The sequence below is a fragment of the Tympanuchus pallidicinctus genome, unplaced genomic scaffold, assembly GCF_026119805.1.
Source record: "Tympanuchus pallidicinctus isolate F22 unplaced genomic scaffold, pur_lepc_1.0 scaffold9, whole genome shotgun sequence".
Classification (NCBI taxonomy): Eukaryota; Metazoa; Chordata; class Aves; order Galliformes; family Phasianidae; genus Tympanuchus; species Tympanuchus pallidicinctus.
In genome coordinates, this window is record NW_026294813.1 from 11,358,679 (window position 1) to 11,384,741 (window position 26,063).

Here is a 26,063-nt window from a genome sequence, read left to right on the forward strand (position 1 = left end):
GAAAGGATGGACTTTTGAATTTGGTGTTTTTGCAGAAAATAAGCATTCGGTTTGGATTGGATTTTTAACAACGCTGCCGCACCTGTCTAAAAACAGACGGTCACAAAGACACAAGAGAGTACCTGTTTTCTAGATGAGAGCTTCAAATGCATTCTGCATGAGGAGCACCAGCTATGTCTCCCCTGAACCAGTCCGCACCCACGGCACGTCTCACACGCCTGGACCACCCCCACCCCCCCCCAGCAGCGACAGGGGCCGGAGCGGCGGCTCGCAAGGAGTTAATCTTGTGAGCACCGACACGTTGAGGGGGAGTAGCCAAGACCGAGCAGCAAAAACATCATAGCACATTCCTGGGTAGTGCTCAGCTGCCAGCATCTGATTAAAACCATATCTCTCGCTGTGAGTGGCTAACTAATCCGAAGGCGAGAGTGCCACTGAATATTTAACCGGGCCCTCGCTCCCCGTCAGGCTGCCAGCTGCGGTTCTCCTCGGATCATGCACGGAGCGGCACGGATCTAGCCTGTAAGCAGCTTTGCGAGAGGGGACTCGGCTCTTTGCAAGCCTCTGGGAGGGGCTATAACCAGAGACGGAGGGCGATTTTTTTGTTTTGTTTTTGTCTTTTTTTTTTTTTTTTTCCTCTTCTTTCGCCTCTTTCCTTTTAGAGATCATGGCAGTGCGAGCTTATAGTGGGGCTGCGGGGGCCGACAGACCCCTGCCGCGGGGTGGCAAAGCTGGAGGAGCTGGTGCTCCCACCGGGGCCGTCCGCGTCTCCCTGCAGCGCCGGCGGCGTCGGGCCGCGCTCCGGCCGCAACAGAAGAGGAGGCGGCGCGGGGTGGGGGGGGCTGGGGGCCGCAGAGCGCGCTGCTGTCCGGGTGCCGTGCGATGGAACCCGCCCGCGTCCTGCCCCGAGCTGCAACAGAGCCGGCTCCCTGAGGAAGCCGGAGCTGAAAGCAAAATAAACACGCGATTTTATTTCTGTTTGTCGGGTGAAGACGCGAAAATTATATGAAACTTTGTGTTTATATGCATGCATCACCGAGATGAAAGAATCTTCTGTCAGCAGAGGAGGGTTAGAATATAGTAAAGGAGGGGTAGGCTTTCTGTTCTGAGTTTAGATGGAGCATCCTTGCTGAGCAGCCCTCTGACTGCTGGTAAATCTTAGGATGGTATTTCCACTTGTGGTAAATGGATATAGTCAAGGATTTCTAGGACTAACTGACGTGAGAACACACTTTTGTCAGGAAAACTAACTTCTCAGCTGGTGAAGCTTTAAGCCCCAGTGATCATCACATGATGACACTTTGAGTGCTGTTCCACAGTAGTGCCTGCGATCCAGCAGTAAGATCAGTGCAGTTGAACTTCTCTGGAGCAGAGCTTTTTGCTGAGTTGAGGTTAGTTGCTTGAGCTCTTGCTAGGGAAACATGTAAATCCATTGTTAAGGTAGGATTAACTTTACTTTGTTAAGGTCTTTATTTGGGGGCGTGGGAGAATGTTGAGGGTAGAAGAGGGACTAGAGAGAAATCGTCTTCATCTTAATTAAGTTGCATTGCCTTAGAAGTTTACATTTTTGCCCAGAGTATTTCATAGTTTCCATGAAAATTCTATCCAAAATAGAGTGGGTCTGAGAGCTTGTGGGCTTTAAGATTTGGTCATAGTATGCAGGAATGAGCACTGATATGCTTAGGGGTGGGAACTCCTTTGTAGATAGACAATTCAGATTAAATTATTTACAAAGCTATATATTCCAATTGGTTGTGAAGATTTATTAGGCACTAATAAGTTGAAAAAATTGATGTGATGTCTGATAGTGACCTGTTATGCAGTTAGAAGCTGTTATGAAGGCCTACTAACAGTGTGTCAGGTGAGGTGAGTAAGACACTGGGTGGCTAACCAGGAGCAAATCAGAATCCAAATGAACGCTTGAGAAGAGCATTTTTGAGGGAGTGAAGGAGCATGCCTGTTTAAAGAATCACTGCAGTCACATTCAACACAAATGGCCCTTGGGGCACAGTTAGGCTTCCAAAATGCCCTGAGTGAGTTTAGGATGTGGTCAAGTTTAAAGCAGAAGCTTCTGTTAATAGAAACTCACTGAAGTTTGCATTTGGAGGAGAAAAACTGTTGTGAGTTCTAAATGAATGTCGGTGAACCATCAAAGCAGAAGCTTCACTAGCAAACCTCATGACTGAGAGTACAGGAAAACTCAAACTAAAGTGGGTTGAATGTTAGGTATTGTGAGTCTTAAATGAGATGCTTCTGCTGTGGGGAATTTAGTAGGGCCTTCTCTGCTTCTTGCTGAAGACAGAAGAATGGAAGAATGATGAGCTTTATGGCACAAGTCTTGTGACTTGTGCCACTTTCTCATCTATTGTGCTCTTACTTCAAGCAAAGCTATTGGCTGAGCATCAGCAGTTGTGCTTAGCATTATCACTTGGAAGGATGGGACAAAAGCGAAAATCTGGCATCATTTTCCTCTTGTGAAGGTAGAAATGGTTATCCATTCTAATTTGTGCCTTCTGCTGTGTTTCTATTTACATCTGCAGAACACAGCCTACTTTCTCAGTGAGAGAACATGACTTGACAAAGTTCCTGCATAACTCAATTGCTGGATAGAATAGCCCAGTAGATGCTACAGTTACTTAGCACCTTTGCTTCCTGAGTAAATAGGAATAAAGCACTTTAAACATGTGAACGATATATGCAAAAAAAAAATACCAGAAGAGCTCTTAGATTTGTGGGAAAACAGCTGTACTTAGTGTCAGAATGGGGGGGAAACAAACAGCTGCTATTCAGACAGGATGTTTAAAATAAAAACTACTGCTTGTGATGTTAGGTAAATAGAAGTGCATAATATGCTGTGATTACTGAGTATTGTTGCCAGACCCACAGATCTTTCTCCTGTTGATGGTCTTCTCTCTTTATGAACTTTACACTGCTATTGTACTTGTGTGGCTTACTAGGTTAACCCAGTTCTTGGGAGTGCTTGTGGACTTCATACATCAAATCTCTCACAAATCAAGCACTCTGAAGTGTGAATTTGCTAGGACAACAAAGGGAAACATTCCACACCAGAGAGACATCTTACTCTGGAAATAGTCCTGGTAAACCAAATCCTGCTTGCTATCCACTTTCCATCAAAAGTGATGAGATAGCATGAAAGTACCTTGTAATCTGCAAGGGTTTTGGAAGAAAAACTTAGCTCTTAGATGAAGATTCAGGGACTAGTAGTAGAAATAAGACTCTTCTCCTGCTGTGTGGGGTGGGGAGGGAAATCTGAGGGGTTTTACGCTTCTTCTGTGTAACACAACTAAGCATAAGCCGCTGCTCCCCTGCCTCAGCCTGGCTTCTGTAGGAAAAAAAAAAAAAAAAAATCAAAGTTGTGTTTGGAGGATCAAATAGAATGAAGTGTCAAAGCAGTATAACTTTCAAAACAAACTGACTTTAGGAACCCAGTTCTGAGGCTGTATCTGGGTACAAGGGTCTCAGGGTTATAAAGAAGCTGGATAAGGTATAGTGGCAGGTCTAGTGAATAAACAAGATGTACCAGTTCAAACAGGATTAAGCTGTTTATAAAGCTAGGCAGCTGAGTACTGAACAAAGCATCGTCTCCTGTCTATCTCTGTTGCCTGGGTTGATGTGGGCATAGATCATTCCAGTTTCACATTTACTGGAAGGATGTTCCTTGCACGTGCTATGGAATGCTTGAGAGTGAAGCACCTCGGGTGAAATGCCCTGAAGACCTTCACTCCCAACTCTATCCATGTGTACATTTTCCTTAAAAGCTTCTAAGTTTCATAGCTGGTGCATGTTGCCTTAAATCTCAAAGCTCAGACACTCTGGGGCCACTTAAGGGCAGACTTTTGGCCTTGGAGCTGAATTTCCTGCTGTTTTGTCAGTTCATATTGCATTCTTAGGCAATTAGATGAGAAGTAAAATACCTTATGAGGATCATGTCGTGAACCAAACAACTGGGTTAGATCTTCAACCTGTCATTGAGAAGGCTTCACAACAGTGTTCTTGAGGATCGCACTCTTTAGAAAAATATGTGGAGCACTTAATGCTGATGCATCAGATAGCCACAATCTCCTCGTACAAGGAGTCTGTGGTATATCTCTCTTACAGCTAAAAAGCTTAGGATTGAGACTGTAATCCAAGAAGAGACAGGACAAGTAGGGAGCACACAGGTTGAAGTGCGATGAACACTACATCCTTTGTCCATCCTTTAGGCTAACTTCTGTGCTTCCACTAAAGAAGATAATTGGTGCTTTAAACAAGAGCACAAATGTTGCTATGAATAAAAAACTAATTTTTTAGAAGCTTGAATAGCAGATCTGTTTGAAAACAGCTACTAGCCTTGCTAATAGAAGATAGACTCTAGATGAGGATGGGAGGCTTTCCCTTGCTCTCCTCTGGTGGGCGGGGGACACATCTGTAATCTGATATCAAGACCCTCAGGGATGGAAAGCTAAATGGGTCTGATAGGGATTCCTAGAGTCTGGATTTAGGAGTAATGTTGTGAAGTTCCCTGAGGAAGAAATGAGACCACTGCAGGAGAGCTGGTCTTCATAAAGTGCAGGCAGGATCGTCAGTCTTCCAGTGACAGATCAAGAGCATAATTTGTGTCTGTTACAGGAGTCTTGTGACTAGTGACTACTGCACTGAACTATGTAATCAAAGGCTGGCAGAAGATGGTGGCTACATGGAAACCTCTTCAGATGCTGATGATTTATTTTTAAGGGCAGGTTTCTGGCTGGTCATGGATTATCGGCTGGATGAGCACCTTCTGGATAAGCAGACCACAATACCTGACAATGTGGTAATGACAATATAGTGCTGAGCTGGGTGAGCTCAAGAACAGTACAGGAAAAATCCTGTTTCTCATGGAGATGTGTTTGTGATCAGGTAGAGAACACAGTTCAGTGTAGAATATATGCAATCTCTCTCAGTACAGCTTGCACACACCCAAACTGCAAAGAGGGATAACCCTGCCAGCACTGGACAGTTAACAGCATACAGCTGAAATAACCTATGATAACAGCTTCAATATGTGTCAAGTTCCTGCTCTGAGGAAGGGGGTGAAAAGCACAGTTATTGGCAAGAGTCTTTTGCTATACAAACTAGAAGGAAGACCAGAAACAGTCTTCCTAGGCATGAGAGAGTTAGAAGCATGGTTATAAGTGAGGTATTTGAGTTGTTCTTTAGCTCAAACTCCAGTTGGCATCTGAGTAAACCCTAACTGAGTTAATTAAAGAACCTGGAAGCAAAGCAGTTGTTAATACATTCAGTGAGTCCAGCCAAATAGTACTGACAGAAGACTGAGTGGTAGACACTGCAGACATACAGTCTGAGTTTTCTCGTCCTATGAGTAGGTGATGTTCTCCTGAGCAATGTCTACAACAGATGGACTCAGACTCAGGAGCCACTGACTTTAGGGGCTTCCATATGGAAGCCAGATATGTAGGAGCAGCCTCTCAAGTGTAAAAGGATGTTGTCTTTCTGCAAGACTGATGTAAAGAAATTTCATTTGGAAACTGTTGTGAGGACTATAGGAGTAAGCAAGTAACCTTCTATAAGTACATATTTCTAGAATAAGCCTATGTTACTAGCCAAATAGGTCTCTAAAAACAAAAAAAAAACCCAACATTGGGTTATCTACCAGTTGCTTTCTAAGAGAAGGATTTGGACTTAAGAAGCTGGTATTGTTTGTACTAAAACTGAGATGGTTTTTTAGTTTGCAGAATTAGCTAAGAGGATGATATGCTGAATACAGATGTTGGAAGGGCTGCTACAAAGATTTGTTTTAAAACTCTATTTCTAGAATAAATTGTAAATTCAGATAGATAGATAGGTATCTGGATGATATCGTTAGGCACTTGAGTTTCTGACTGAAGAAAGTTCTTATCTATGAGACTGACTATGGCAGTACTAGTTCCCCTTGTTTTGAGGTGAAATCTTAGCAAACTAGATAACAAATGTTGACCTCCACTTACTTCTAAAGAAGTGAGACTTTTTTTCATAACCTCTTGTTAACTTATATAATACTAAGTTCTTAACCAGGTGCAGCTTGTTTAAACTTGCTGTGGCTTCACTGAGATCTCTGTTCTAATACACTTGGAATAGCTATATTGATTCCTATGATAAGTGGAGGAAAAGTTCAAACTAGAACTACCATAATGGCTGGGCTGAGAAGCTACTGATCATCTCATCAGTAATGCTGTGCTTACAACTGCAACACTATGACAAAAAGGAAAGGTTCAACTGTATTGGTTGTATGCAGTGACCTGTTCAGTTCTAGCTTGGTGATGGTGATGTTCACTTGGCTGTAATTCCAGTGACTGAAGTGTGCAGCAAACACTTCCAGGAATTCAGTTTGAATTTCTACACTCTTGCTAAAAAATAAGCAGTTTGGAGAAAGCTGGTGCACTGATACAGTGAGAACAGACTGTTCTGTTCTTGTGATGAAATAGCAGTTGGTAAATAGACTGAAATGGTAAAGTACCTGGGTGGTGATTCGCAGGCATGGTTCTGCACCAGCTGTGGTAATGCCAACATCTGAAGCTGATGCCACTTACTAAAGCAACAAGATCTGTCTTCTTTGCAGTGGAAACCCGAGGGAATCATAATCGTGCAGAAGGTATTCCATAACGTATCCATTACTGCACTTCTGACTCACCCTTCCCTTTTTCTCATTCTGAATATATATGAATAAGGCAGTTAGACCTTGAGACCTGTTCTACAGCATGCTTGACCCTAAAGAGTACCTCTATTGGCAGAGGAAGCCTTTGGCATAGAGCTGTCTTATAACCTCTGAAAAGTATCTATGCATCATCTTTTAGGTGAGAGGACAGAATACTACTGAGGGCTTATAGAAAGTTGCAGAGAAGTGGGGGCAGCTCCCTGAGTAAAATCCTGTTAACCTGGAAATATTCTCTCCAACAGATCAAGTGTGATTTAACTGAGGCACTGACACCACATAAATGATCTGTTACCTACAATGTAGATTTCTAATTACCTATAGCCTAACAGAAGAGAATCTTTTTTAAAAAAATTTTTTAATTTGGGAAGATGAGACCAATGGCTTTAGCCTTGCTATCAAGGAATTGTAGGAGAAACTATTATTTGTAATGGGGTCATTACTAATATAGACCTTGCTGATTGTGTGAATGACTGACAATGTCATTTGTTCAGCAGAATGGACCAACACTGTCTCTTACAAGACTAATCACAGGGTCTTGGGTTAGACTTGGCAGTGTAAGAGCTTGTATTTAGTCAACTTTCTGGTACGTTACACTGTTCTTGTGTTCCAGACACGGTATGAGTTGGAGAACAATTCCCAGGCTGTCTATGAACTCTTTTCTACCACTTATCATCAAGAAGATACTTTTTATTTGTTAGTGTGAACAGTGAATACTGGACATAATTTTATATATAGGTAAGGCTAATACCTTTCCATTATATTACCCAATTTTTACAGTAATTCCTAGCAGACTAATGTGACTGTTTAGTACAGGAGATGTAATAATGGTTGTAGTGTTTTCCTCAGTGCAAGCAGTTGGAATTTTCCATCTAAGACATAAAATCTTGTGTCATGTTGCAGGAGGTTTATTCATGTTACATATACTGTCAGATTCTAGGACAATTTTTGCTTTAGTAAAGAAACAAAACATTTCAATTTATTTCTTAATCAGAATCATAGAAATATCTGAATATCATGCTTTTTAAAAAAATTTATTTATGCATACCTAGTGCTTTTCAGGGCCATTTAGGACACTACCATTGTAACAGGAACTAAGAGAAACTCAGGTAGTCATTTGCACACTAAGAAGCAGTTAGATGTGAATGTCAGTGATACAGGGCCTTACATAAATGTACTGCTAAGCTGGCAGAATCCTGCAAGTTAAAACTGTTCACTACTGTTTAAAGTATCTGGCTTTAGCACTTTGACTCTTCCTAGTTGTTGGATTGCTGTTAGCCACTAATCTGTCCCAGTCTACAAAACTGAGATCTTGTAGCATGGTTACTCAAGTAGATCGCTTGGTTACCATCTCTTGGTTACCATTCTTCTAAAAACAGCCTTTCTGACAAGAACTCAAGCCAAGATATTTCTCAAGCTGTGTTGTACAGATTCTGATACAACCTTCTAACCAGAAGAACCTGGCTGACTCTTCACAATGCAGGCAAGGGGGAAACATGCCTTGAGAAGATATGTTTAGCACTTAAACTACTGCTGTGCTTCCAGTTACTACTTCCTTCCTACAAGCAATGTTGTACTTGGCAATAAAAGCTACTTTTATCCTCTCCTGGCCTCTGAGATTTTCATTTGAGGTTAGTATTTACATGCAATAACTCTTAAATCTGAGTTATGTACTTGTAGTATCAAGGCACAAAAAAGGAACACAGGCTGTCAGAAGGAGTATTAGACTGCTCAACAGATGTTCAATTTATCTGTCTTAGCTCTGACTTTTCCACTGCTCTTCTGCTCAGATGTGTTTTTATTGATATTAAGGGAATTATCTTTTTGTATTGGGGGGGAGGAAAACAAAGAGCAAACAACTTGTATGTTAGGAGAAGATTTTCTAGTTTTTAAATCCCATGACAGCCTGTAAGAATAATGAAGTTTCTCAAGTCCTTACACAAGAAGAATAATTCCATACCATGGAGGATAGATACCATGTTGCACTGCTCAAGTAAGAGGAATAGTTAAATAACATTTACTTTTCCTTAAGAGATGCTGCCATAACAAAACTGTTTGGAATGTGCTTCAATTATTGCTAAAAACAAGATGTTTCAAGGATCCTTTGTCACTATCTCGTGTAGGAAGTTTCTTGAAGACACAATATAACTTGTGTTCTTGACGAATACGATATAACTCAAGTCCCAAGACTGGTTTTTCTCAGAGTGGATCTGTGGGAAATCAAGTATAGTATTTGAATCAAGAGTTTCCTGGATTGAGATAGGCCTTGAGGTATAAGCTGTTATCTATGCATACAGGGCCTGAAATAGTCATTCCTTAAAGTGTGATCAGTACTCTTCAGGAATAATCCCTACAGGAAAGGCGTTAGGTACCAACAGGAAGAAGTTTTAGAATTTCTTTTAGAGTGAATTGAAAAAAATATCATACCTTCTGATGCAGATTATAATAGCAGAGCAGGTAATCAGACAGTGGTGATAGCAACAGATGTATCTACATGGAAATTTCAAGACATCACTTAACAATCTGCAGACTAGCTCCTGAGATTTTCATTATCACTGAATCAAGGAATGGCCTGGGTTGAAAAGGACCACAAAGATCATCTAGTTTAAACCTGCTTCTATGTGCAGGGTCGCCAACCACCAGACCGGGCTGCCCAGAGCCACATCCAGCCTGGCCTTGAATGCCTGCAGGGATGGGGCATCCACAACCTCCTTGGGCAACCTGTTCTAGTGTGTCAGCACCCTCTGTGTAAAAAGCCTTGTAGAACAGTAGGCATGACTGTCCTTGCATGAAAGCACTTGTATTTTTAACTTACTTGCATTGCTGGTTGGCTTTCTTTATGGAGGTAGATGCTGTAGGAATTGAGGTGCTGTAGGATTTTGTTGCCTTACTCCTGCAGCCTGAATAAGGGAATGCTAAGGGACTGAGCAAAAGAAGCCTCCGAACAAGAACAGAAAAATTACTTTAACATTAGCTTCCTGCACATGTACAAGTGCATATAAACACTATGCAGACTTCACCAGCACTTTCCACTATGATAAGACAAGTTCAAGTGTGAAAAAGACCTTGTGGTTGAATACAGCTTTAACTTTGGTCTAAAGCATAGAATCAAAAGTTAGCGGTGTTGTGACTCTTCTACCAAAAACAAACTAGATTACTGCTAGTTCAAGCTATTTACTGTTGTTCCCCTCCAGTGATTTTTTTTTTTTTTTTTAAATAAAGCCCAAGGGGACTTAGTACTAATTCTATAACTTAATGGTTGAGTAGTTATTTAAAATGTGAATTTGTATGAGCCTGCACTTGTCTATCCATGCATTCTTAATTTAGTGGCTAATTTCCTTGCTCCAGTGGTAGCATTTCACAAAGACAGTTATCTGAATGTATGATACATAACTGTCATGTACTGTAATATCAGGTGAGATGAACTGTATCAGACCTCAGATGAGAGACATTTTTCTCTGTGATCTGACCAGAAAAGTCTCACTAATCTTCTCAAACTGAGTTGTTAGCACGGAGTGGCTGAGCACTTGCAACTCATCCTGTTCTTTCTGTGGAAGATTTCATACTTGTGTATGTTCCTGCCCATTTTCTTCCACCTCAGGTCTTTGTGATGTACATCTTTGTGCAACTCAGTGGTCTTGTTTCTGTAGGCAGGAGACAGATAGCTAACAACAGATGCATAATTAGAGCCTGAAGATGAGAACTGCCCTTATGGAGTTCTACCATTTTAGTGAGGTCCTGTTTGTGCATGTTTGTTCCTTCATAGGAAATTAATTTGCATTTGACTCTTCATCATACTTTGGTCTTTGGCTGTATATATATCCTGGACTAAACTGGTCAAGTAGGATCACTGACAGCAAGGACTTGGTACCTTGAGGTTGCTGTTTCTTCTATCTAGTACCATACTGGGCAGTAAGTTCTAAGGCTGTGACCCATGGCCTTGACAGTGTGTCTTAGCTGTTCTTCTCCAAGCTCTTTCCTTCTGTTCTCCAAATTGTAACATACCAGGTGAGGGTGAGTGGTTAAATAATGACATCAACTTAATCATCTTTCTTCCTCTCTTTCTAAAGGACTTGATAAACCTAGGGAAAGGACCATTACTAAATGCTACTTACTCTGTAATATAATGACCATCTTCAACTGTTACTCTACCATCAGAAGTAGATGCTGGCCTGGACATAAATGGGATTCATTTGGCTTTATTTCACTTGATTAATGTGGGTTTTGGGTTTTTTTGTTTTGGTTTGTTGTTTTTTTTTTGGTGGTTTTCTGATTGGCACCTTTTAGTAGTTCTGCAAACACTGTGCAAAATAACTGTTTTAGTGCAATAGTTTGTCCTTTGTCAGAATGGGCACACAATAACAACGTTGCTTTCCTAAGTCATGACTTGAAATATTGGCTCTTCCTATATCATGTATTTTTACTCAATAACACTTGAAATTTTTACACTACCTGTTCTCTTGACTCAAGGATTACCTACCTGTGACCAAGTAAGTTCCTTACAGAAGAGAACAGATAGAGCTGCCAGAGATTTTTCTCAAATTAGCAGTATTATCTTAGCTGCTATACTTGAACAAGGATAAATGCAACTCTGAAACCATCTGATAAGCAGAGAGATTTAACTTTGCTTCTCTTAGAAGATAGTTGACTAATGGTGGCCCTTCTGTCTAAATGGAAATGAAGGCCTTCAGGGTGACTTTTTTTTTTCTTCTTCCAAAGATCTAGGCATTTGTGTTCTTTCTAGGTTAAGAATCGGTTAAGCATTGACATCCATGGCTCTGCTAGTTGCAGGCTGGATGAGTCAGTTCATAGTTATTGACTTAACAAATTGAGGAAAGAGGAGAAAGGTAGGAGTGAAAACAAAATTCTTAAAGTAACTTCTTAGTAATGGGTAAAGCATTAGCTAAAATAAGGCTAGTGGTGAATAAGCCATTGAGAATTGCAGGCTTTTAAAGCAGAAGGTATGCAACTCTTCCAGCAGTTGTCTGGGGACATAGAATATCTCAAATGGAGTGCTGATTAAAAGGTGGCTTGGTCTGTGGCTACCTCATTAGAAATAGAGGAAATTAGTAGTAGTGGAAGGCAGCCCAGCAATTTAATTATCTAAACACTGTTTTGGCTTCACTTGTCACCTAAAATTCACGCTGTCTGAAATCATTACCATATCTCATACTCAGAGCAATTTTTGTAGCAGGTATGAATGTCCATACCTTTCTGTCTAGGGATAAATGATCTTCAGAAGTACACGTGCCTTTATTTGTTAAATGTTACTCAGTATTTCTGTTTGGGAACAAAACATGGTGACTGTTGGTGATGGTGCATATTTTGCATATGTATTATGAGTTTCCTCTCTGAGACTAGAAAGGTATCATGGTGCAGATTTGAAAGAAACAGTGGACTAGTGTGGCTTAACTTCTGGAGTTTTTTGTGGGAAGGGGGGAAGTAAAACAGGTTGCTTGATTACTCTTTAGGCAAGTGTGGTGGTCTTCTGGTTTTGCCTTTCTTCTGAAACAGTCTTGCAGCCTAGAGAATTCATTGGCTTTCGCTTCTTGAGTGTTGAAACTTCAGACATTGACTATTATGGGAACATAAGATCTAATAGTTTTTTTTTTTTTTTTTTTTTTTTTACTGTTCTGTTGATATATTTATGAGTGTTAAAAACAGGTCCTAGCAAATATTTCTTGAATGGTCTCCTGCCCTACAGAGGTGATGGTTGCAGTGAAGAGTACAGCAAATCTCTAAGGTTCTAAAAAATAGTTTTAGAAGTTCAGAAGCTACAGGTTGCAAGTACAGCCTGCAGATGTATGTCAGTATGATATACTGATTGGGTATTATTGGGGGGAAGGGGTCATCACCTAGTTGCCATAACTTCATGCTCTCTGAGGAGCAGCCTGAGATGAACAGGTGAGATGACACTTCTAGTCAGGAGTCCTGTTTCAGTAATTCGGCAGAACAAAACAGGACTAACAGGTCTAATGGGAGCATTTCTTCTTTAAGGTAAAATATTATGCTTGCCTACTGATTGTTACTTGGATTTCAAACTACAGCAAGCATAGCTGACTGCCATCTCATCATGTCTACTGAAGCTGAAACTACTTCTACTGTAAACAACCAGCCAGAGCACCAGGCTCCGCCAAAAACACAACCTTCAAAGAAAGAAAAAAAGAAAGGTAAGCAATATCTACTCATTGAACACTTCTACTCAGTCTCCTTAATTTTTTGCATTTTCCTAAAGCTGTGATCACTTTCACTGCATAGTTGACATAACTCTGAGGTTTCAAGTTGGCTGGAAAAGTGAGTAAATAAACTAGTGAACTATCTCTAATCAGAAGATAGGCTTCTAGATAGAAAGCTGTTTCTAGCTCTTCTAGTTCTAGTTGTCAGAATCAGCAAATAAGTCATTGGAAGCTGGGTGAAATGAAAGCATTCTGAGATTAAACAGCTGAGGACCATCCAGGAGCGTGAACTCAATCTTATCCCTCCAAAGATGGAATGACATGCTAGATATAGATTCAGATTTTACCCCAAAGAATCTAGAAAACACCATTCATGAGAAAAATTGTCAGTCAACAGGTTTTTAGACAGATTTGGTTATATAAAAATATATCATACAGAGATACGTACTCAAAGCATACACACTGAGTGTATGGAGCATGCAGAAGAAAATGAAGATGTTCTGAGAAGTAATGGGAACAGCAGGAATAGCAAATGCAGCTAAAATATCAAGAGGTTACAAGGATGTGAGTACTGGTACCTCTTACAGAGATGAATGTGCTGATACAAAATTTCAGCATAGATACTAGCAAGTTCTTAGAGACCAAGAAGAGTTCTGATTAGACCACAATTGTCTGAAAGTCCTACTGAACACCCAGTATCACCACAGGAAGTACTGGTTTTGCTTAGAAGTGGTGCTTAGCTCTCACATCTAGTTGGCTGTCACCTGAAAACAAGTCTGTTGGAATTGTTCTGAAATCCCCAAACATCAAGCATTAGACCCAACTCTCTGAATAGAATCTTACAGATTCTGTAACAGCAGCATGACCTTACAGGATCAATTACATTGCAGAGCATATGCCACTGGAAGGACTATGGTTGTTAGTCCATTATAATAAACAGACAGTTTTTAAAAGCAAAAATGTACCATATTAGTACATTTTAAACAATATTTCTGAAGCCACAATATTTCTTTTCTAAAACAAATCTTTCTGTCTCTAGGGCCAGAAAAGACAGATGAATCTCTCCTGACCAGATTCAAAGGGGATGGTGTGAGATACAAAGCTAAATTGATTGGCATTGATGACGTGCCAGAAGCAAGAGGAGACAAAATGAGTCAGGATTCAATGATGAAGTTAAAGGTAAGATTTTGAGTTGGCATCCAAGCAACACATTTGCTTGGACTTCAGAAGATGCATCAAATGACTTTGTCACAGTTTCAAATATTACTTAGTGGGAATATATAGCATGATATTTATGGCTTCATGAAAGATGCTTTTGAAGTTGGAACTCATTGCTAGGAGACTAGTAGTCTTAAATATAATCAGTTGCTCTCTGTCTTGGGAACACTCTGTTGATGAATCTCTTGTTATCAGTCATATTAGATTCCAAAGTGTTAAGTTGATTACAAGTAATTAACTTCGGTTTTGGATGGGGAAGAGGGAGATTTTTCTTCTTTAGGGTAAGACTGCAAAGCCCAAGCTGTTATTCTGTAGCTATGGTAGCACCAAAAGATACAGATAAAACAAAGGGTAAATGTGACCCTGCAGCAATGAAGATAACATCTTCTGGAGAGCAGAACCCTCACATTAGTTTCTGCTACATGAGTAAATCTGAGGTGGCCTGATAAGGATGCTGTTACTTCACTGATTCCTTGAACAAAAATAAAAGCTTTTGAGCTCCTAAAAATTTATGAATGAAGTACAATCTAGTTCTGAAATGCTCTATGAAGCTTCATGTGTTATGCTGGAAGAGAAATGTGGCTTAAACACTGCCTAGGAATAACAAGACTAGTGCTAATACTGTCACAGCTATGGGATCATGAGAAATGCTAAGGAAGCAAGCTAAAGCTCAATCATGTGGAAGTCTCATCAATACTACAATATTCATCTTATTCAGGGAATGGCAGTAGCAGCTCGTTCCCAGGGTCAACACAAGCAAAGGATCTGGGTGAACATCTCTCTCTCTGGTATCAAGATCATAGATGAGAAAACTGGGGTAAGAAATAACTCATTCTCTTATTTTGACTCTTAAATAAAGTGATGAGTTGGAGTCAGATGAATCTAAACTAAATCCATTAATGATATCTTCCAATATGAACTTCATTTCTTTCTAATTCCAGGTCATCGAGCATGAACATCCAGTAACCAAAATCTCTTTCATTGCTCGAGATGTAACAGATAATCGTGCCTTTGGCTATATTTGTGGAGGAGAAGGCCAGCACCAGTTTTTTGCCATAAAAACAGCACAGCAGGTATTGATTATAGGCCTTTTTTCAAATTCTTTATGTATTGTCTAAAATCTTAGTAAAACGTGTGATAAGGCTTTCATATTGATAGTTCTGTGAGGTGTAAAGAAACATCAGTACTGATGGATTGGTATATATCCTGAAGAAGGATGGTAGAAAATGACTATCATCAGTGGCTTTGGTTTTATTCATTTCTGTCATCCAGAATAAAAGTGTTCAAGTAGCTTTACTTATTATTGTTGTTGCTTAAAGTTTCATTCACTATGGAAGACATTAGTAAGATGAACAGAGCCATTATTATGGGCTTTCCTGTACAGAAGTATATTGCTGTCAATGAGAATATTTTTGAGTTGAACATCAATAGGTTTGCTCAATTAGTAGGAAAAGAGAACAACAGTATTGCACTAGTCTAGTTTTCATTATGCATTATCTTGTGCAGCAGTAAAAACTAACTTACGCAACTGCAGCAGTATTTCTGGGACAAATGAGAGGTACAATTGCTTATCCTAGAGTTGTTTCTTCTGAGAAGAATTCTTTCTGTAATGGGCTTCCACCTTGCAGAAATTCAGTGTGCAGAGTATGTCTCTGTGAAGAGAAACTATGCATAAGCAGTATTAGATACAAGCTACTTAGAATTAATACTGAATATTATTCAGCTTCCTAAAACACCTGGACATGTGCTAAATATTTGTCACGATAAGCTGCTAGATGATCGTGTCTAAAATAGTCACCACTTGAACAACCAAGACTTCAGTGCTAGATATTCCCTCACACACATACTTTCCTGCATTCCTGTAGGACCTCTTATCAGCTTCAGACCCAATGCAGGTGAGAGCGAGGAGCTCCCTGTTAGAATTTTAGCAACAGCTGTTTCACCATTGAGCTTGTTTTATTTCAGACTCCTGTTCTGATCTGCTTCACTGGAATTGCAGATTAAGCACAAAAGCTTTCTGTATGATCAAGTGGAGTCTGTTCTCTGGGCTTTATACCGTGGGGTGCAGCTTACTAGTCTGTAAGCTTAGCCAAGCCATAGAGAGCTCTTTATTTAGCTGCTAGTTGCTTTTAAACATCTGAGTAATAAGCAGTTCAGCAGATCTAGACTACTGCTGTAGCTGTACTCTTTGTCAAAGTGATAACTTGAAATGGTTTTGCCTGCAATTGCATATCTGAAACACTTGATTAGGAGAGAAGGATGCTCACGTATGAACAAAGAGACCAGTTCAACAGATTTTCTGCTCAAGCCAAAGGTAGTGTCTGAGCAGGAGGACTTGTCTCTGACTTATCAGGACTTTATACTGACTCAGCTGCAATATGCTTCAAGCAAAAGTTTCTAATCAGTATAGTTTAATAGCTGAAACTGCTACCACTTCAACAACTGCTCCAAATATTCTTGATAACGTTCTGTTTAGAGCCACCCATTCTTGTTCACAAAATGCAATATCTTTCTAATTCACACTGAACTTCCATCCAGGTGCAGATGTCTCCTCTAAGTGTTACCTGGTATCTGTTCCACACACTTGAATGATTGCATTAAAATAAATATAATACTAAAGAAGCATTCTCCAATTTCATTGTTGGAGTTGGTAGAAAGCAGAGAGGACGTATGTTGTTATCATCTCATGAATACACCGGAGCTTCAATGCCCTGTACATTTCTGAGGAAATGTTTAGGTTTGCCATGTATTTATGAAACTGTGAATTTTAGGGGGAAAAAAAAAAGTTTGACATAGACGCTGTCACTTTCCCCAGGGAGTTAACTGTTCTGGGCTGATGGTATGCCATCACCCCAGCTCTCTGCATAAGAGAGTTTATGAAGAGACCAGGCAGTCTTTGAAGTCTTGCTTTTCCTAGTATCTCAATTGTACTATTGCATCACATAGGAAAGTTTGACTTGCAGTTTCCTGGACTAACACTGAAGCTAAAAACAAAGTAATTTGTAGTCTAAATACGTTCTTTTTCAGGCTGAGCCTCTAGTTGTTGATCTTAAGGACCTCTTCCAACTAATATATAACATGAAGAAGAAGGAAGAAGAGGAAGACAAGAAAAAGGCAAGTAAAATTACAGATGCTGCAGCAATTTGCATAAAATAAAGTTTGTTTTAGCTTTGGCTGGGCTTGTAGACCACTGTGAGACATGATGCTACTGGCTGGCAGTTGTGCCAGCAGTTTCATCACTAGATTTAGGAGGTAAGCTAACTAAAGCCTCTTGCTTTGGATAATCTACCTGATGTTTAGATACTAAAAGCTTTTTTTCTTCTTTAGAGTGAAGAAGCAAATAAGGCTCAGGTAAGTCACTCTAACTCATCTTCACTTGATCAGGTATTCTGCTGATAGAACTGGCTCTGTCTTTCTTCATGGCTCTAGCATTATGGTGGAATCATGAGATGCCCAAATACTCTGGAAATGGAGACAAATGTGTCCGCAGAACTCATAATAGGGATCTCCCATACTTTTTCTTTGATAACATTTGCTTGTTCAAGCATGTAAGTTCAGTGCTTAAGGCAGCTTTTGTTATTCTTGACACTGACAGTTGTCCATCTATTCCAGAATGGTAGCGAGACCCTATCTGCAGGTCAAGCTAACAAACTGAAACTGGTACGTTAAATTTTAGAGCTTTACCCTGATGCCATTAAAGTTCATAGCAGACTATGAACCATGTCATACAGGAAATGCAAGTTTTATAGATGTTCAGTAGATATGTGTAATACTTGGATTTGCTTTTGCAACAACTCTGACACCAATTCTTTCAATACTTTTGGCTTCAAGGGAGTTGACCAGCTGGACTTGTTTGGGGATATGTCAACACCTCCTGATGTGAGCAGTCCCACAGTAAGTGGACTCCAGCTTTACTTATCTCACTTCTATGTTTGAGAGCAAATTTTGTCTGAGTAGTAAGATGTATTTTGTTCTGGTTTTACAGAAGCCTTTTCCTAGTCATAGTAATATATTAAAAACTTAGAGATATGATAGTGGGAACATATTAAGTAGACTAGCTAATATTCTTAACCAACAGTATTCACTGAAGTCTGTGTGACAGAAATACTATTTACTCCTATGTTGTTAGCTATAGGCCTTATAAATATGTACTAGCAGAATATGCCTGTGCTGTAGGAAAAAAATAGAAACTCAGTTAACAACCTTTAAAGTTGAAGCTTATTTTTTAGATGAGTCAGTAAGTTCCAAGTGGACTTCTAGGTACTACAGATGTAAGCTAGGTCCATAAAACAGGGCCTAACTTCACAGAAGTATGCATTTACCTTGTAAAAACTCATTGACTTCACAATTGTATTAGTTTGCTCTGGCACAAAAAGTTATTAATAGTCATGCAACAATTGGTGTTGCAATTGATGTCAGCAGAGCTATTGACTAGGTCTTCTGCCACCTGCTTTGGTGGATAGTGTGTTAACCTTCTCCACAGGCAGACTGCTTTCTAATCTTACTCCAAAGCTGAGACTGCAACTTGAAATCACTCTAAGGCAATGTGATTTCACAATTGTTAAAACAAAGGACTAAAACCCAGGCTGTCACTGGAATCCAACATCCCTAGGTATAATTAGTGCTAATGACTAAAATTCCGTTAAATTAAGTTCACCTGAACTAAAGAGATCTTGAAACAGGTGCTTTCAACAATGAATTTTTTGAACTGAGTAGCTGAGATATGATTATAGCTACCAGGCTTATAAAATGGTACCTTAGTGTGACTTCAGCATGACATTGAATACATATTAGTATGTTGTGCTGGATACCAGAATTGTCCTATAAATTTTCCTTTAAGCTTGTGTACTTTGCAGTAGGTGATACAGAAAACTAACTTTCTTTTCTTTCTGAACAAATAGGAAACTAAAGAGATTCTCTTAGTGGATCTTAACTCAGAAATTGAGACCAAACAGACTTTTACAAAAGAGGATCTCTTCTTGAATGGCATCACACCTTCCCTTCCACAACCAAAGCCACGGCCACCCTTCTTGCCAGAAAGTTCTTTCTCTACCAATCTCAACTTCTTTCCCACACCTAATCCAGATCCTTTCAGTGATGATCCTTTTGCACAGCCAGACAAATCCACACCACCTTCATTTGATTCTCTAAAATCTGCTGATCAGAAGAAGGAAAATCTGAGTACCTTGACATCGGTGGGTAATGGTGCTTCAAATGGTGATGTTGACTACTTTGGTAAGCAGTTTGACCAGATATCTAATAGAGTTGGCAAACGAGAAGCACTAACAAGCCAGTGGCCATTTGACAGTAAGCCACCCACAGCAAGAACTCCAAATGGGGTACCAGAGAGAGAACAGAATGGCTTTCTTAAAGCCCCATCAAACCTCTTTGTGGAAGATCCTTCCAAAGGAGTAACTCTGCAAAATGGAGTAAAGCTGGATTCTGAAAGCAATATCCAGCTCTTGTCACATGAATCTATAACAATTAGCCCACCACCACAAAGTAACAAGCCAGGAAGAGGAAGGAGGTCTGTCAAGGTGAACAATGTTCAAGTAATTAATGGTGATATGCATGCTCTTACTTAGAGAAGCTGGGTGAAGGAAGCTTTTCTTTCTTCATACTGTGTAAATGACTAAAGAGTTTCACAGTGTTTCTCCTCCACCTGCCATGCTTACTCTAACCTCTCTGCAGCAATGGTAAATCCTAACTCTCATGAATGCTCTATAGTAGCTATGATTACTAAACATGTGTTCTTTTCCTTAATGCTGCCGTACTTCTGTAAAGGTCTGGTAAGTATACTGCTGAAATATTGATGCCAGGTACAATGCCAATAGTTGTTACGATAGCTATGATAGAAACACACAGCCTGTGGCTTCTTGACAATGAGGTACCAATAGTAGTTTACAGAAGTCGATGTGTCTTCACAGTGCCTGCCAAATTTCCTAGTCATACACAGGGTGTGTCTGGGTTAATCTCTTGCTGCCAAACGATACAGAACTCAGTTGATGACCTTGACATAACTTCAGGGGTCATTATAGTCTGGGCAGGAATATTTGTATGTGAGGAGAAGAGGATTCTCGTCATGGTAACAAGTAATTCAGTTACTCTGTCTTATTCTTCTGCTGTTGACCTGGAACTACTATATATTATATAGAATGCCAAACTTATCAGTAGGCATAAACTGGTGAAGTTTGAATCACTTATACTGAGTACCTTTAAAATACGGCAAAGCTTCATTTAAAGCTAAATAACAGCTAAAATAACAGCTTCAGATTAAGACTTCTTAATCATGTTAGTTTATATTCTGCCATGCCATTTCACAACAACTTTTTTTCTTTCTAGACTGCATCAAATGACTTGTTTAGCTCGGACTTTTTTGCACCAACTACAGAGAGCCTTGGCTTAAACTCATCAGTACAGACAGGACCAGTGCAAACTAATCGAGTGGACCTCTTCAAAACAAGCCCTGCCACAGCCCCTCCATTGGCTGGCCTAGGTTAGTTCACATCAAATATCTTAGACTGGAATAAGAGCTTGAATTTAAACCCAGCACAGATGTTCTAATTACCTTTTATTTCATATGCAGTGCTTAATCCGTGTGCTGTCATAAACTATTAAATTCTGTGAATTAGGGACCTGAATTCTGCATCTTCAACTAGAACAGGACCTTTTGCTTAAACTTTGACAGCAGCTCCAGGTTGTTCCAGGATGCTAATGTGTGTATCACAGCTTGAGATGCTAAAGTACTATTGCTGGAGGATCTTAGTAAATACTTACACAGAAGTAACTATCAACCACAATTCTGTTCTTTAAGGACTGATATGAAGTAAAGGAAAAAATACTAACCCTTTTCTCACCAGCTCCCTTACCCCAGTGGCATTATATTAATGGTAAATCAACAGATTTTTACAAACAGCACATGAAGAATGCCTTTCTGGTATCAACAGTGGAATTGGTACACTCATTCTTGATTTTTGCTGAAGCACTGTGTAACAACCGTATTCCCCACAGGTGGCTTGCCGTCACCATGGAATACGGAGATGCCTGCCTTCACCCAGGCCACATCTGTCTTTCCTGGGTCTATGATGCCTACCCAGTCTCCAGGATTTACTCAACAACTTACTTTTGGCTCTCAAGCAGTGCCAAGCTGGAGCCAGCCTGGATCTTTTGGTCCAACAGCATCTCAGTCCTCTGGCCTCTGGGTACAGCCAGCACAAGTTCCATCTGCTCCATGGGTACAGCCATCCAGTGCTGTAAATCCCTTCCAGAGTAGTGTGTTTGCACCTTCAACACTACCTGCTCAGACACAGTCTGTAATGCCCTCTGTGTCAACAACAAGCCCACCTCAGCCACCACCTAGAACTGCACCTCAGAAGGAGTTATCCAAGAAAGAGAGTGATGCTTTTATTGCTCTGGATCCACTTGGTGATAGAGAGATGAAGGACGTCAAAGAAATGTTCAAAGATTTCCAGCTGACAAAGCCACCTGCAGTGCCAGCAAGAAGAGGAGAGCAGCAAAGTTTTTCAGGTGCCTCCGGAGCTTTCAGCAATTGCTTTATTAATAAAGTACCTAGATAGTACAGGTCACAGTGACAGTTAGCAAGCTGTCCATGAATGGTAAAATCTTTATTGTATTTGAATAGCGACTCAGGTAACATGATGGCTGATCATGTCTTGTCTCACAGCTATGATTATACTGATTGTTGTATTTACTTTAAAGTTCTTAAAAAGAGGATTGAAGGACCTTTTCCCTTAATAGCATTACACAGACCATTGTTAGTGGCCAAACTCTGATGCATCTAGTGTCTAGGCTGGACTGAGGTAGGCTAGGTCTGTGCAGTGTTAGAAGGCCCAGATAGCTTATGTGTATTGATGAATAGGCAGGAGATAAAACTGACGTCATGCAAAGCAGCTTGCATGCTTTTTTCAATTTTTTTAATCTATTTTTGTTTGTTTGTTTTGGTTTGTTGTTTTGTTTGTTTTTAAACATCTAATTGGATGAGTTTAAGTCAGTGTGCTGATAGGGCTTAGTACACGTAAAAGCTGTTTAGTGATATAGCAGTATGTCTCCTCCTCCTAGAACCACTGAAGCCTGTTCCCAGACAAAGTGCACTACCAATTGATGGCCTGTTTGAAAGTCAACCTAAACCAGATCTTTTCAGTGTCTCCTCTGTAAGTAACAGATGTTTTCTCTATGCCCATTACTGCACCCCACCAACAGAAATACTTGTGATATTTGTGCAGTGGCTTTAGAGGCCATGGAATAAAACTTCTTGCATACCTGATCTAACAAAAAAACCTTCTCAAAAGAAGGCTAATGAAGCTTTATTCCATTTAGCTAAAGTCCATAACCAGTGCCCCCAAGCTGTGAAGCCCCTCTGCAACTTTGTTTCTATATGAGGGGAGTTTCTACAAAGGACTGTAAAGTAATAGAGGTGAAGTGGAAGACTTCTACAGCTATGCTGACTTCTATGGAGAGCAGACAGTGTTGACTGTGCAAGTGTTTGCTGAACAAATGGGAGGATCCCATGTCCAGTATCCTCTTGGGGAAGGAAATGGCCTATCCACTTCACTCCATTTGGTACATGACACTTGGAGTCCCTGATAGAAAAACCTGGATCACTTCCAGAATGCTGACTTCAAACATCTGACATTTGGCTAATCAGATTTCATCATGAATACACTAACTCAGTTCCACATGGCTTTTCTAAAGGATACCTTAACCCATACTAATGTGTACTAACACAGCTTTAGATCTCCTTAAGTTCCTTAAAGCAAGGTATCTAATACCTGCTTAGCCAGTGCTCTTCAGTATTCTTTCCAGAAGGAGTTTGGAATCAAAATCAGCTAAAATAACCATGAAGAATAAAATCTGAAAAACCTTTAATGACTAATAATTTATTACTTTTCTTGGCAGGAATCTCAGAAGCAACATTCTGGCCCATTTGGTGGTCCTTCTGGCAACCCTTTTGCATAGACCAGGTAATATTTACTCTATTTAGGCAAACTACTTCAACTTTAAATTCTTTTCAACTAGCTCTTTGCCAGCAGTTTTCATGAATCAGCTACACTGGCTTAACTTTATTGCTCCTCTGAAGTATTGCTTGCTGTACTCTAGAAGCATTCTTCTAAGGACCTCTGCTTAGAGTTGTACATGCTGTCTGCCTAGGTCTAACTAGTGTCACTTTCTTAACAATAAAGATCCTGTTTCTCCATGGTCTTAAATCTCAAAGTCATAATAGATGTCTATTTCCTTTCCTTGAGGAATGTTAATGAGTATGCCACGTCTGTGGGGCATGTTTACAGGAGAGTGTTAGCAGAAAGCCCAATGCAGCTCTCTGAAGTGTAGTATCTGAAGTTTTATTGGATTATAACCTGGGTGAATTAAAGTGATAACAAGCTAAGAGCTGTTATGTCATGGGAAACAAATTAACTCATGCTCTCTTATCACTGACTAAAGAGCATGAATTGTCAGATGTGTGGCAGAGGAAAGATTTGCTAATTTAAATCATGGCATCAGTAAGGTTAGAAAACATCTCTAAGATAATCTAGTCTAAATGTCAGCCCACTATGCTACATCCCTAAGTGCCATATATACACATTTCTCAAATCTTCCAATGAAGTACTGTCTTTTAACAGAAGACGAGTACTGCTATTGCTTTAAATTTGCCCTTAGTATCTATAAGCTAGTTTAAACTATGAAGCTATAACTTCAAGTCATTCTAACCTCAAATTCTTTTCAGTATACTAGGCATAAACAGAAAAGGAGAAATGGAATAACTGGACCTCTTTTCAACATCCAATTTCTACTTTTTTCATTTTTGTCTGCCACTCTTGCTGTCGTTCCATGATGTGTCATCTAAAACATGTCCAGGTGGATTGAAGCATAGACACTGAAGAACATGCTGTGAAGACAGTAATTCAGGGCAAATGGAAACTTACACTCAACCTTGAAGACCCAAAATCAAATTGGTGGATGTTAATTTTACTTTAGACTTTGCAGTGGTTTGTGGAAGAGCTTAGCAACACTAAGTCATGTGTTTTATACAATGCAGTCACCTCAATTTCTCTTTATTGTAGCACTTACTGTCCTGAAACATGGGAATTGAATGTACCTAGGGAAGAAATGCTGCCTTAACATAAGGGAATTGAATTAGTGGCTGCTCCACACTTTAAACAACTAGGTCAGTTGATGTATGTTTAGACAATATCAGCCAGTTGTAAAGTTATGTGGATATTACATGCTTCTAAATGATGAATGAACATATGACTTGGTCTCTAAGCCATAAAGATTGTATGAAACTGGGGGTTGGGGGGGAGGGGGAACATATCCAATACACTTGTTCCATTAACTAATGGTAAAAGGAGCATTCTGCCATAAAGATATAATAAAGGGACTAACCGTAGGGTCTTCAACAGAGCTGCTGGGGTCCTGAGCAATAGGGGTCTACTGCAGGATCAAATAAGCTGAAACATTTCTTGAAGGACATTGAGGTATTCATGGACACTAACTGTTGTATTGGTGCTAATATAGCTATTTGAGGGAGGGAAATCTATGAAGATTACCTTTCTTTATCAAGGTGGCTTGGCAGACAAATGGAACAAGCAGATAGGTCAGACATGATGTAGTACAACATTATTCCAGTGTGTTAGAAAGTAAAAAGACAATCATTGCTTTACTCTATGCCTTGATTCCTTGTGAACAGATATACCATCTCTGTGTCATTAATGTGAGGCATAATCTCTTAAACAGTGAACAGTGCCTTTCCAAAAAAAAAAAAAACCTCTTTACTAACAGACCTTTAAATCAGAAATCAGTCTGATGTTACAACTAGTTGTAACACTTTGTCAATGGGGATAGCTGATATCTGAGTGGTTGTTGTTTTTTTTTGTTTTTTGTTTTTTTTCTGTTAATACTAAGTATAAACTTGAAATAGTATAAATCAAATGCCTAAGCAGTTGCTGAACTGGAGATCTAAGAAAATCAACTTGAAGACAGCCTTAGTACTCAATTCAGCAGGTCATGCAATTATATAAACCTTTCTTGCACTTTCTGTAATGCAAAAAAAGCTATGAATTTAAATATTTGTCTCAAACTGGAAATGTAGAAACTTCTGGATATTACACTGCTATATAAAACTGTAGTTTCTCAAGTGATGTTACCTAATGACATTAAAAACAAGCAACTCTCATAGCAAAGAAACATCTGTGTGGCTGTTGGTTTTATCCTTATAACTCAGTCTTTTGATATAATTGATTCTATGATTTTTGGTGCTGGCTAAGAATTTTGTTTCACAGGTTCCTAACATAGCTGTTTGACAGCATTCTCTTAAGTCTTTCTGTAGCATATTGTGTCTCAGGCCTGTTCAACGTGAATTGCTCCTCATTAAATTCTCAGCTGACTTAAGTGTTTCCTGCTAGTAATGTGGATAGCCAACAAGAATAAATAAATGGGAAATTTTCTGTCTTAGGTGGCTGTCAGCCTTAATTTTTTTCTGAATAATTTAGAATAAGTTCTTGCTTATTTAAATCCGTTGTTACTGGCATTGATTAGTAGCTTGAAAAATGCTTATTTGGAAGGAAGTTCATTTTTCATTTCCATATTGAGGTATAGGCATTCAAAGAATCACTTTTGGCTGCAAGGAGATGTGATTTAGTATCTGGAGATACTATCTAATCTAAACCTTAAAAAATTCTGTTCTTTAGTGCTTAAGTGAAGGGCTACTCTTTTAAATACACTATACATTTGAAATCAGCAAATAATCATTTAGAAGCTTTTCAGGCTAAAATTAATAGCCCTATGATGCTGGGGCTTGACAAAAGCTGACAAGATCAATGAATTATAAAATTGCTTGGGTTGTAAGGGACCTGTTGTGGGTAGGGTTGCCATCCACTAGATCAGGCTGCCCAGGGCCTCGTGCAGCCTGGTCTTAAACACCTCTGGGGATGGGGCATCTATTGCTCTCTGGACAGCCTGTT

At 39.7% G+C, this 26,063-nt stretch overlaps 1 protein-coding gene across 5 annotated transcripts; it reads left to right on the plus strand.

The window, feature by feature from the left end:
• The first annotated feature begins 318 nt into the window (after window positions 1-318).
• On the plus strand, window positions 319-25,554 carry DAB2 (DAB adaptor protein 2). Of its 5 annotated transcripts, none has more exons than XM_052670348.1 (15): window positions 319-522; window positions 12,689-12,861; window positions 13,907-14,046; window positions 14,804-14,902; window positions 15,027-15,158; window positions 17,113-17,199; window positions 17,413-17,436; window positions 17,698-17,745; window positions 17,917-17,979; window positions 18,987-19,622; window positions 20,428-20,581; window positions 21,097-21,612; window positions 22,165-22,256; window positions 23,002-23,066; window positions 23,828-25,554. In XM_052670348.1, exons 2-14 carry the CDS (start codon window positions 12,765-12,767, stop codon window positions 23,059-23,061), a joined length of 2,148 nt encoding a protein of 715 aa, XP_052526308.1. In that variant the 5' UTR covers window positions 319-522; window positions 12,689-12,764; the 3' UTR covers window positions 23,062-23,066; window positions 23,828-25,554. The 5 variants fall into 5 exon arrangements, with proteins under 5 accessions (XP_052526308.1, XP_052526312.1, XP_052526310.1 ...); XM_052670352.1 differs by having other exon boundaries at window positions 18,987-19,280; XM_052670350.1 differs by having other exon boundaries at window positions 12,739-12,861.
• Window positions 25,555-26,063: the final 509 nt, after the last annotated feature.